This window comes from Stegostoma tigrinum, chromosome 11 (genome assembly GCF_030684315.1).
Source record: "Stegostoma tigrinum isolate sSteTig4 chromosome 11, sSteTig4.hap1, whole genome shotgun sequence".
NCBI lineage: Eukaryota > Metazoa > Chordata > Chondrichthyes > Orectolobiformes > Stegostomatidae > Stegostoma > Stegostoma tigrinum.
The window spans coordinates 15,203,622-15,217,472 of NC_081364.1; the positions used below are offsets into that span (position 1 = coordinate 15,203,622).

The 13,851-nt window shown below is 39.0% G+C and overlaps 1 protein-coding gene across 2 annotated transcripts in view; it reads right to left on the reverse strand.

Moving 5' to 3' along the window:
• The window catches only part of LOC125460246 (guanine nucleotide-binding protein G(i) subunit alpha-2), a 239,458-nt gene extending 226,750 nt beyond the window's left edge, over positions 1 to 12,708 (reverse strand). Inside the window, exon 1 of one of the 2 annotated variants that reach the window (XM_048547482.2) lies at positions 12,248 to 12,708. In XM_048547482.2, coding sequence (XP_048403439.1) covers positions 12,248 to 12,365 — 118 coding nt within the window. In that variant the 5' untranslated portion in view covers positions 12,366 to 12,708. Of the gene's footprint in view, positions 1 to 11,116; positions 11,277 to 12,247 lie in introns of those variants that run through there. The other variant, XM_048547484.2, reaches the window with a different exon arrangement.
• Positions 12,709 to 13,851: the final 1,143 nt, after the last annotated feature.

Consider the following 13,851-nt stretch of genomic DNA (forward strand, 5'->3'; position numbering starts at 1 on the left):
CACTGCTACAAGCCAATTATTTAGTTCTGGATCCTGGGTGACAGTTTTCCACTTTTCACAGTAGCACAGTGAAGGCCCTTGAACAAAGTAGGTCCATATTTCTGTCTTTGGGGATGAGCGAATTAAATTTGGTATAGTTAAAGCTAAAGGTACATTCATGGGCAAGGATCTTCCAGAATCCAACTAAGCGACAATATAAACATTTTTCTAAATCGCTAACATTCCTCTCAAAAGTGACACAGAATTCTAAACTCTATTCCAAAGAGCAAATCTTAAAAACAAGCAGATTTGTGTCCTTGTTAAGATGCAACTCCCAGAATCTGATCTAAAGAGGTAAATTTTCTTGTTCAGTATGACTTAATCAATGTTGTCAAATGCAAGGAATCTGATAAAACCGCATCACACACTCATGTGCCAATCCTAGTACAGACAGTAATGCATACTCCCAGGGAATGTTGAAAAGTACAATTAATGAGTGCTGATAGTAGCTATTATTATTGGCTTAAGTGACAATGGCTGTAAGCACTTCCTGAGGTAGATACCTGGCAATGTTTGTTAACTGTCACCTGGTATAAAAGAGTCAGCAAAATTGCCAGACCTACAGATAGGTTTTTGGAGCAAGGCCAAGAAACAGCTTGCACCACGGTATATGCATTAATAAGAAAGTTAAAATACCAACAATAATAGCATCAGCTTTGACAGATAACACCACCTCTCTTGGACTCCGCACTGTAGGCTGAATTATCAGTTCGTCCAACATCCAGTATGAAGTGAACAGAAACTTCCTCCAATTAAATGCTGAAAAAGAGCAAAGCCACAGATTCTGGTTGAGTCTGAATTCCACGTTCCGGCAACTAGCTGCATTCCTTTCCCAATATCAGCGACTAAACCGAACTATTTACAGCTTTGGCATCATACATGACCCAAGATGAGCTTGCGACTATATACACGCCGTGACTCCTATTTTCACCATTAACAATTGCCCTTGCCTCAGCTTGTCTGCTGCTGAAATCTCATTTGTACCTTTGTTAGCTCTAGATAACAATTTTAACTGGCTATTCCAATGCATACCTGGCTTGTATCACACATTGTAATCTCCACAAATTTGAGGTCATCCAAAAATACTGCTGCCCTTATTCCAACTTGTACCAAGTCCTATTCACTTATTACTCGTGCTCCACTTAAAACAGATGTTACAATTGTCATTCTTGTTTTTAAAACTGTTCATTGGCCTCTCCTCTCTACTAGCAACCTCCTCGTCAACCTTTTGACATCTCTTCACACTCAAATGGCCGTAAACATCCTGATCATAATTGCTCCCACCTTGGTGGCCATTCATTCAGTAGTTTAAACCCCAGCTCTAGAATTCCCTCCATACTCCACTCTCTCATTTCCTTTCCTAAGGCACATCTGATCAACCAAACTTTTGGTCATCTGACCTAACAATCCCATAATGTAAAACAAAATATGACATTGAGCCACAATGATCCTGTGAAACACAGTGGAATGTTTTTCTACATTAAAGAGTACAAGCATAAGCTGTTGGTGTAAACAACAAACTTCTGTTTAACATACAAATGACTGCACAATCCACATGCATTTGATTTAGACGCACAAATGGCTGCTCAGGGTTACTTAGAGTCTCTTTCCATTGCCCTCCTAAATTGTTGGAGCCAAACTGAAATCTTTAACAAGATACACTCATTGACAATTCAAAGCATATGTAGCTTTGAATGGCAGGAAACAATAGAAGATGGCAAACTGTTCCCAAAGTTCACCCGGATATGGGTCTGGACTAGGCACAGAACTGCATAAAGAAATGTGACATAGAATTTTTGTGAAAGTATTCAGTTTAGATGGCGAGCTCTGCTGCAACATGATGCAAATAGTAAAGGTGTTTGTTCCCCACACCCTGTCAGCACAGATTCTACCCAACAATTGGGAAAGGTACATCCCCATCGCCACAGAAAAGATCAGTCCAAAATACATTCCAACTTGTGAATAAAGCCAATTCGAATGATTCATTTTTTTAAAAAACAAAGACCGGCATTTAAATAGCACTTTTTAAAGACAGTCACCATTTATAAAATGTTTCATGATGGAAAAACAACCAAGTACAAACCCGAAACGTCATCTTTCTCGTTCCTCTGATACTGCTTGGCGTGCTGTGTTCATCCACCTCTATACCTTGTTATCCAAGTGCAGTGACTGCTGTGTGCTGCTGGAAACTCAGCAACCAATATGCTGTCTGTTGGCGTTTACTGTGTACAGTGTGATAACAACCAGATATCTGTTTTTGAGATATTGACGGAGGGATAAATATTGGCCAAGATGCTAGGGATAACTCTTCTTTTCTGCTCTGAAATAGCACCATAGGATCTTTTACATCTCTGCAAGCTGGCAGATTGCGTTGGTTTGACGTGGTCAGCATCTGCAACAATGCAATACACTCTCGGAACAGCACTGGAGTATCAGTTTATTTTCTTTGAACCCAAGTCCTGGAGTGGAACTTGAGCTTGGAACCTGATGGCTGAGACAAGAGTGCTGCCAATCCAAGCGATGAATGACACAACTACCATAGATTATCCCAATTACATTTCTGGGGAGTTTGACAGACAATACAATCAAATAGCCCTGATAATGGACTTACAGATGGCAACGCATTCACAGCCAAATTAGCAGTGACACGCCATAGTAAATCCGTTTTTCTGTTTTACATGGGGTTGTTAAATTCACTAGCTACTATGGATTCTTTTACAAAGTCAAATGACCTTTGTGTTCACAATTAGAGTAGCCATTTGACTCAAATATGCCATTCAAACTTACTCAGATGATGTTAGCCACCTCTGACAGCACTGTTTATATTTTTAGTTTGTTGACTTCAAAAAAGGTACCATCTACAGCAAACTGGAAATATGAATGGAACAGGAGCTACAGCAGGGTGATAGCATTTAAATGGTTATTAATCACTTGAATGAAAATCCCTTCCATTACTGCTGGAAAGTAGGTAGCTTCCATTTATTTCTCCCCTAAACAGCACAGCAAGAATGAACAGACAGTATGGTAGGGAAACCCTAAAAAATTCCTGCAAACTTGTACCACTCAACCCAACTTGGATCAAATGTAGAACTCAAAACACAGCCCTCTTATGGAGGGGCGGATATTAGATAGAAAAGAAAAAAACTACTTTAAGGAGAGATTCAAAGAGCAAATTCTGTAAGAGTCAGATAAATTTGATATTCACAAAAAAAAAAGTATCTGTAGAGAATTACTTATTTAAAGGGGACAACTACTCTGAAGGAGATTGCAGAGGTAAGGCAAGGTACTGCCACAGACAGAACTGAATATTAAACATTTGGGAGAATAAAGTGGCAACATAAGCAAACTCAGCAGTATGGGTAAACAGGGCCTTCTGCAATACAGAATGCATATGAGGGCAAATTGAAAATTATTGCACGATCATCAAAAAAAACCTCATTCACTGAACAAAGAGCTCAGAGTAGATTTTCTTCAATTGTGGGGAATTCAATAAAGTGACGTAACAATCAAAGACAATAATGGAGAAACTGCAGACTCAGATTAAACATTATAAAATCAAACATGGCTTCATGAAGGGGAAATCATGCCTGAAAAATCTATTAAACTTCTTTGAATGGTAACAAGCAAGAGGGATGAAGAGTAGCCAATATTAAGATATCCAGAATGCAATTGATAAGGTACCACATGCTACACTAGTTAACAAGATAGAAGCCAATGATGCTGGAGGGAAGAACATTTGCTCGTCTTAAGGATTAGCTGACTAACAGAAGACAGAGTTGCCACAGAGATCAGTGCTGGGACCACAATTACTTGCATTATATATTAATGATTGGATGACGGAAGTGACTGTTCTATAATCAGGTCTGCAGGGGGCACAATAGGTGGGAAGGTGAGTGGTGAGAATTACAAAGAGTCTGCAGAGAGATATGGACAGATTAAGGAAGTAGACAAACTTTCACAGATGGAATATTATGTGGGAAAATGTGAGGTTATGCATTTTGACAGGAAGAATAAAAGGAGCTGAGTATTGTTTAAATGGGGAAAGACTGTAGAAAGCCGCACAACAGATGGATTTGGGAGTCATCTGGCACAAATCATAAAAAGCTAGCATCCATGTTCAGCAGGGAATTAGAAAGGTCAATGGAATACTAGTTATTATTTCAAAGGGAATGGAATATACAAACAGGAAGCTCTTGCTAACGCAATACAAGGCCCAGTTAGATGACACCGGAGGCAACCCAGAGAAGGTACACTAGATTTACCCTGGATGCAGAGGGATTTTCTTCTGAAGAGAGGTTGAACAGGTCAGGCCTGTACTCACTGGACTTTAGAAGAATGACAGGCAACCTTAGAGACATCGAACATTCCCATGAGGGTTGGCAGGATAGATGAAGAAAGATGACTTCCCCTTATGGGAGGCGTTATGATCCCAATGTTATAATCTCAGATTAAGGCGGTTGTCCATATAAAACATAGATGAGGGTAGAGAATCTATGGAACTATTTACCACAGCGGTGTGTAGAGGATGGGTCATTAAGTATACTCAAGGATGCGAGACAGACAGATTTTTAAAATCAGTGCAAGTCAAGGATTGTGTGAAAAAGACAAGAAAACAGATTCGAGAACTCTCAGACCAGCCATGACCGCACTGATTGGCAGAGCAAACTCTGAATGGCTCATCAGCCCAATTTATTCTGCGCTTATGTCTATGGCTTTAAGAGAACTATTACTGACAGCCTAGCAATCACTAGTGCACATCAAGCTAACTTCCCAAGATTAGCAAGTTTGCTCACTTTCACTTCCCCCACCAACTCCATCCCACTGTCAGTACAGTGCATTTGTGTTTTTGTTGAAACATTAAAAACCAGAAAGCTAGTAAGATAGAAGTTTCTTGTTTTTCAAAAGAATGGTACAAATGGCAAAAGAAAGGGAGCACACCAAAGTGAAAGAGAACGACATCTTCAGGAAACAGGACACGGTAAACAGAAGTGACCGAAAGAAAGGCAGAGAGACAGAGATATTTTTGAAAATTATTGCATGTGATCATGACTGGTTTGGATAAGGTGGACTTAAATGATTCAACCTAAAATAACAGAAGGATTGTTTTATGAGTTGATTGCTTTGACTGATCCAATTGATCAAAAGGTTTCTCCAACTTTTAGTTCTGAAGAAGGGCTATTGGACCTGAAACATTACCTCTGCTTTCTGTCAATTGATGCCGTCAAACCTGTTGAGATTTTCCAGCAATTTCTGATTCTAACTTTCTAACTTTGGCTCACTACAATACAGCAAGTTGCTATGATTAATTTTTGTTTTAAAAGTAACAGTTGTTATTCTCTAAAAGAGAAGTACAAATGCCTTCTGTGCAACAAGAAGCGGGGGGGAAAGAAACTGTTTCTGGGGTGTAGGGGGCAGGAAGGAACCCAAAGGCTTTTCAGATAGTTCCTTTCCATCAGCAATGTTCTGAACTTATTTGTCACTTCCTGACCGCTCTTAGTCTAAACGTGCAGTAAAAAACAACATACACTACTTGATTTTGTTTATTATAGTGATTTCACCAAAGACTAGACAGAGAAATTCCCTGTGTGCCTTAAAAAAACCTTCTCAGAATTAAAAAAAAGAGCTAAAACTTAATGTTTTGGTGCACAACTCGTCACTGACACCTCAAAATGTTTAAGTAGCTTATTCAGATACCTCCTAAAAAATTTCTTCTGTAGTTTGTCAAGAAGTATTGCACCAGCCTTCGAGCAGAATTTTGCTTAACATTTCCATAAACTGCAGTTGAAAACAGTTAGTTTAGATATCTCTGCAGCACAGCCCTATCCACTGAACTATTCAGAGAAACTTCAATTCTTTCTCAGTTTTCTAATCGCAAAGATTATAGCATTATATATTGACTATAAAGGAAAACACAATGTTTGAGCCAGGAACTCTATTCAATAGAAAGCAGTGTGGTCTCATACCTTTAGATCCAAATTCCACTTCAACTACATACGTATTCATTTGTAAATGACTATTTCCTGTAGACAATTCTGTTAAGGGAGGGCAAAAGTAAGCCAGAAGAATTGTTTTTGTCAATGGCATTGGCTGTCAAGCCCTATTACAGAGCTGCCATATGTTCATGTTAATTATTTACTTCAATAACTATGTTTACAGCTTTATAGTACCATTCAATCTGTGAAAGGTTCTTTGAAATACAGGACGAGTGCTACAGCATGTAACCAACCAATAATTACTAATGATATATAGGGGTCACAACAGATGAGCGCAAAATTCATACACACCAAACAATTAGAAACATACAATATTTCTGGCTTAGGTGGCCAGCCATTAGAAGCAAGAATGTGTTAATTTTAATTTGGGGAGAAAATCAATGCGTATCACCATCAAGTGAGGCACTAACAATTTAACTCCATAACAGACCCAAGATACTTCCAGTTCTGCTGCTCAGAAACTAAAAGTTAAGCTAAGCTTAACTTTCAAATTCAAGTGCTTTACCTATCTTGTCACCTGTGGCTCAATTGGCAGCAATCTTGCTCCTGAATCAGAAGGCTGTTAGTTCAAATCCTTCAACTTGTGCTGAGAGAAAAAAAACAAGGCCGAGAGTAGGGAGAGCACTACACTTTTGGAAGTGCAATTTCTCCAATGAAACATTAAACTGAAGTCCCATCTACATTTTAAAGTCCATGAACAAATGCCAAAAGAAGGGCAAGAGATATACTCCCTAATGTACAACCAATATTTATCTCTCGAACACATCAAAAAAGATCCTGTTCATTATTGCATTGCTGTTTGAGAACACTTGCTGGGCACTTGAATGCATCACAAAACAATTGTGAAAGGCACTACGTAAAATCAATTGTTTCTCCCCATCACCAAAACATGGCTTAATCTATAAATTGGGGGAAGCGGTCCTTTAACTCCAGCCAGAAAATTTCCTTTGATAATTAAGCAATTGTTGCCTTACCCACTCAGTTGTCAGTTAACAAAAGACAAAGTATGAAGATTCAAAAACAGAAGTTGCTGAAGAAAAAAAAAGAGTTACACAGTTTTGGGTCTGGTGACCCTTCCTTGGAACTGGTTCCGAGGAAGGGTCAATGAACTCGAAACATTAACATTGACTTTTTTTTCTTCACAGATGCTGCCAGACCTGCTGAGCTTTTCCAGCAACTTCTGTTTTTGCTCCTGATTTACAGCATCTGCAATTCTTTCGGCTTGTATGAAGTATGAAGATAGTTGGGTTTAGCATTACAAGTTTCACATGTCATATAATATGTTTATATAACGACTGGTTATTTGACTTTTTCCCTACTTCAACACGACATCAACATACTCACACCAGCTACCCTTAAGCCAACATTAAGCTACAAATTTGTCACCAAAATGATAAAACATTTTCAATCCATTTATTTCCATTGTACAAAGAGTACCAACAGGATAAATAAAAACCTAGCAACCATGCTAAATAATTTCTCTTTTTATTTTGACTACCCGTTTAACCAGAAACATTGATGAGATCACAAAACAAAATCAATACAAGAAGCTAAGTAACATTGATGACATAAGGGAAATGCGTTTCTACACGGATACAGTGTCACTAATTCATGCACACTTCAGCAATCTGGTCATTTCAACTGCATCTGTTAATTCAACTCTTTCACACTGACAATCCAAGTCTCATTGCTCATTATTCAAACCACAAATTGTTCAAACATTAACTGAAGGAAATGGTGAAGAAGTTTAAGCAATATATACTTAATTAGTCGTCTAAACTTTCTTGAAAAAAGGAGTTTTTGCTGCTGATGCTTGCTCCAAGTTCAAGCATTTGATTTTATAGCTTCTCAGTTTAGTATTTATCTTCTCTGTAAGCACCTGCTTTATACAAAACTATTTCACAATTCAATATGAATGTGATGTTTCTGAATATACAAGCATACCTTGACTACTGTTCACAACAGGAACTTAAGAACTTCAACTGCACATGCAATCTGTTTTATAATGAAACAGTAGATTGTTCACCCCTTCCAAATAGTTGCTAAAGGGATTAATTCAGCAGTTTCTTTCTGAATCATTCTCACCTTCCAAATTTTTCTTTGAAGCATACTTTTTCCTCTTTTAACCATGGGTTTCGCAACAGCGACTATCAAGATCACGTCATAACCAGTGAAATAGGAGCCACTGCTGAGAAGGATTCATTAGACAATGGCAGTTCATTTGGCATCTTCCTCTTTCCCCACAGCAAGCCCAGAGAATATTGTTCATTTCTGTATATTTGCTTCTTCTGGCTCTAAATCCATGATTCACCCTACATCTCTCAAAGACGTCATGCTTTTGCCTGACAAAATACTTGGACCTTGAAACTGATATTTGTTTTTGGCACTTAGTGCTCAACTACATAGGTCACCAAACCATTCTGTTTCAAAAGTATATTCCCTTTCAATACTCAATTTCCAAGGTACACGACCACTAACTGAGGTTCTTGGTGAGCCTTTGAAGTTACTATTTCATGAACAGTGAAATTTAGTTGAATATCTTCAAATCTACATATTCCCCCTTCTCAAAAGATTATCAAAGGCTTGCAGGAATGTAGAGCTGAGGTTAAAAATCAGTTCAGTCATGATCGTATTGAATGGCAGAGCAGAATAAACAGGCCAAGTGGCCTATTCTTGTTCCTTGTTCATACTTTTGAATGTTCCAAAGCAAAGAATTAGGATAGGTAATGAAACATAATAATCAAGTAGAAGCAACAATAATCAAAATGTGAGGATAAATTGTAATTGATAATACCCTCTGGCTCTCTGTATACCAAAACATCATCCTTAAACAAGCTTTCCACTCCTCACCACCCCACCAAATTTTGGTTCCATGTTTTCAAACGAATTTAAGAACAGAGCAATATTAGTTTGTTTTTCATTTTTTTTTCTTACAGCTGCAAACCACAACTGATTTTGACAGTTAGATACACAAAAGGTAATTATGAAACAATGAGATTTCCTCCAATCCCCACTACATAACAGTGAATTGTTCTCTCGTTGCTTTTTGTAATAGATGCATTTAGGGATCGTGATCTCTCAGTAGATTCAAGTATTGTTTTGCAAGCACTTATACGGTTGCAATTATTTCCATGCAATATCTTTCATATTGTGTATATTATTTTAATTACTGTCACAATTTAGCTTTGAAAATTTATTTGACAACATTCAAATTGTAAACGTCCCAAATCCAAACCACACGGGACTAATTAGCACTAGTGCTATCTCCAGCTGCACTGGACACAAACCACTGAGGAATACACGGCACCTCTAAACCCATCCTCTCCATTTCTTCAGCTAAAGCAAGTTTACCCATTTACCAAATTAACCAGCTGACAACAGAATATGCTGTAAAGAACTGTGAAGGAAAGGTGTATGTCATTCACTGGCATTACCAATTTAATTGAGCATAAAATCAAACTCAAAGATCTATGGATTTAATAATGCATAATAAAATATTTAAAAATATACTTATTCTCAAAAGTAACAATTTTTCATTAATAGAGCTTGCATTTCTGTAAAGAAATGATCTTTCCCAAAACAGTTAAAAGTGCAAAGCTGCAAAAATGTGATTTATAGATCTTAAGTTCAACTGCAGGTTTATCAGCCAGTCAGTCATACTTAATATCACTCAGCAGGTATGTAGTGAGTTAAAATGCAGAATCACAAGGTTACGTTCCTTTTATTTTTAATAAGCACACTTCCAAATTCCTTTTAACCATTATTTATCTCAAAGCACATTTACTCATTACGCACCAAAAATTCTAATCAAGAATTCATTCAGAAAGTATTGTTCCTAATTGCCTTATGAACTTTTCATCACAGGAGTTCAATATCAAACCCATGACCTACATAGGATTATACAGTATATGACAAAAATAGGTCACTTGTCCCAACAGGTCCATGTTGGTGTTTATGCTCCACACAAGCTTTCTCCTACTTTACATTATCTCATCCGACTCTATTAAATTTCTCTCACAGGTTCCAAATTCTAACCACTCCTTTGGCGAAGTTGTTTCTCCTCAATTCCTCAATGGTATTTTTAGTGACCATTTTATATCTACAGCCACTAATTTTGGACTCACCCACAATGGAAAATATGTTTATGTCAACTTTAACATAACCCTTCATAAATTTTATTTATGGTCGTCTCACATTTCTATTTTTCAGTGCAGAAGTCCAGGCTACTCCATCATTGCTGCTCATGATCTCTTCTCAGGGATCGTTAGTCCTGACGAAATTTTACCAGTGTACATCTCGATCATTTTTGTATTCTGGAGACCAGAATATGCATACCTTTGAATTCTACTTCTCCAAAAATGATAGCCACTTTTTTGTTTAAATGACTTTGCTGCTTTATGCATATTTGTGATGCGTACCCCTGAATTCCTTTGCACTTCAATCTCATTTGGTCTCATTTTTCAAGGCAATAGCAAAATACATTTTGCACTGCTGTATTCAAAATTGAAAATATTTTAGAACAATACAGCATAGGAGAGTCCTTACATGGGAATAACAAGTCTTCATCCCTCATATAGCATCAATTGTTCATTCCTCACATCTCAGGCTTTTTCTTACTTTTTTGTGACAACAGTGAATGCAAACACGACCAGATAAATTGTTCACAACAGGAAATTATACAGAATGCTACAACACCACAAATGTCACCTCATCCTCTGAAGCTGGTTCCACACCCAAAAGGCGTATTTTTCTCAAAGTCTGAGTAATTAAAGCTCCATGATCTGTTTCTGTTAGAAAGCCCAAAGGATCCTTGAGTTAATGTTTAGATTCAAGCCTGGAAGAGTGTAACCTCCCAAAATCATGTCCAGGCTTCCACAAACCTCTGAGCAGCCTCCATTTCAAAAGGTTATCTTGGCTGGAGACTACTTATGCGTTTATTCTTCCTCCGTTGCTGATGCCGCCTAAGTTTATATTGCAGGCGCTATGTAATTGCAAGCCACTGAAATGAACGGTTTCACTGTCCCGCGCGCTTCATGGTATGAAAGCCTGCACTTTGCGGTTATATAATCCTTTAACAAGCATACCTCTCTGGCCGACGGCATCACTTTTCGATGTGTTTTTGTCCCCGTGTAATTGGGGACATGTATAGCATTAATTTTGCTGGATGTGCAATTAAATAAGCAGGCGAAAGCAACAGGGCACTGCAGGCAGCCTGCAGTTGTGAATAAGCTGGAGAGATGCTTATTAATCACGGTCAGCCGCTAACTATCATTCCCAGCGGATCCCTGTCCCCTCCTTCCCTGTTCTAAACACTGTGATCTCTCCGATTGATCCTACACACAGGACAACGGTACAGGCGGAGGCTGCTCTTGGGTTGTATGCAGATGTGGGGCCCTGCCTTCCCTCAATTCTTCTCCACAGCCCTTCCTTCCCTTTTTCCGTCTGAACCCTACGTCAATAGGCTCGAACTCATCGTCGAAGTTCACAAAAGAGAAAAAAAAATTGCAGCAGAGATTGTCATCTAAACCCTGACGACATCTGCGCATCTCGAGAGTTCATTCTCTGTTGAAATCACTCAAATTCGGTGGGAAAATTGTGGAATTGAACAAATATTAGAAGAATTAAAACGACCCTTCATTTACTTTAAAAGACGGATTTCTCTTCAAAAAGAAAGGCATTGCTACGATTGTTTTAAAGTGCATGCAGGAAGCAATGTCTCCAATTTCATGGGGGGGGGGGGGAAAGAGTTAATTTAAATCAACCCCAATAATCAAGAACGCTTGGGAGCATTATCATTGAGGTGCCGGAGTACAATTTGAGACATTAAATACAGGAACGGCCAAATGCATTCCTTGGAAACAAGCTATTCAACTTCATCTACAATATTCTCCTTCTAAATGTTCAAGTAGGGCCTGCTGTTGAAAATACCTTGCTTCATGCAACTTCCGTTATTTTTGTCACCCTTTCCTCCTACTCCCTTCGAAGGAAGTAAGAGCGTTTTGTTCAGGGAAGAGATTAAACACACAATAAATCGCGGTCTGTTCCACTCAGTTTGTCATTTTGACTGTGAAAAAGTTACAGAGCGTTCACACTTCAATCCTTCACTCGCACTCCCTTCTCTCGCTGTGGTTAAAGTGTAACGTTAATATAACCCAGCCCGAGGAGTACACATATAGACCAATAGACAGAAACATACAAACTGAGACCCAACTTACCCAAAAGTAACAACTTCACTTCTCGAGCCGCTTTCTCTCCGTCCTCCCGGAGATTCTTATCAATCATTTTCGATCGCTCGGCAGCCGCCTTGTCCTCAGCGCTGATGGTACAACCCATTGTCAGTTGAAGTCGATTCAATTCTCTTTTTGTTGTGTGTGGATGTTCGACAAAGAAGTTCTCACCCTCCTTTCAAATTTCAGCTTCTAAGTCCTCTAGAGAAAGGTCCAGACGACGTCGCCAAAAGAAACTTTATGCAGATATATAGGACGTTGTTTTGTTTAGGCTGAGTTGGAATGCAAAAAGAAGCGTATTGAAGAGATTTAGATTCCGGCTCGGGTGGCTGATGATTTTTTTTTGTTTGCACTCAGCAATTCACTAAGCCCCTGTGACTGCGGGGAAGAGCTGCGTGCCCGTAGCACTCTGCCACTCCACCACACCCCAGCCCGGCTCAGAGCGCACAGGCACCCGGATGGCACAGGCACAAGGCGTGAGCTCGCCGCGATGCTGAACGGGAAATGTAGTTCCTTACTTCCACACCCAACCAGTTTCACACGGGGCCGGGGAACTACAATCCCCCGCATACCTCTCGCCCCTGCAACGCCTCCCAGGTAACATGATTGACAGCAGCGTTTTTGCTGCAAATACTGGTTAATGTCGCTGGAAATCTGGTATTTCTATTATAGTTTTCAAAAGACAAGTAGCATCCGCTAATTGTTTCACTGCCTGCTGTTGATTCCGACAGTAAATACATCATTTTGCTTAAAATTCTGTGCACGCTGCTCAACCCTCGTTTCACTTTTCGTGTTTTACAGTGTTTAGCATTCATTACCCTTTCTCTTCAGTGACACAATGTTATTTATTCTGCAGCTATTCGAGTGACTTGTTGCTACACCAACAGGGTTCTGACGGCCGGAAGGAGACGAAATCCCCAAGAATGAACCAATCCCGAGTTCACCGGCTGTGTTAAATTTAGCAAAAATAACCCAGGAATCACACGGATGGAAACAGTACAGAAGCACCACAATACAGGCACTGACATGTCTATTCAGGAAAAAGTACACGCAATCGTCACCCGTTTGAAATGTAACCAACTACTGATGACTTTCTCTTGGATTATATAAAAACAAAATAAAAACGTTTAAAAGACCAACTACCGAATGGACGTCCGGGACAACTGTTACATTTATGTTTATAAGCAATAAAGATGATGGTCGCTTCTGCCGAGAAAGAACAAGCTGCGTTGAAATGAATTAAGAAGGTGACGATTTGCTTAAGAAGAACTTGCACTTACAAAGTGAGCTTCACAGAATTGTTCAAGTGTAGAATCAGACCATTCGGCCCACCATGCCTGCTCTGTTTCTATTACCTAGTGCTAATCTGCTAATTTTCCCCCTTATTCCTGCACACCATTTCTATCCAAATAATCATCCAATACCTTCCTGAATTCTTCAAATGAACCTGCCTCTACCACATTTCCAGACAGCGCAGTCCATACTTAACTATTTGCTGTATGAAAAGTTGTCTCCATGGAGAACATTCCTAACTTCTTCAATCTGTCTGGTAACTCAAGTTTCTCATTCCTGGCACCATTCTTGTAAATCAC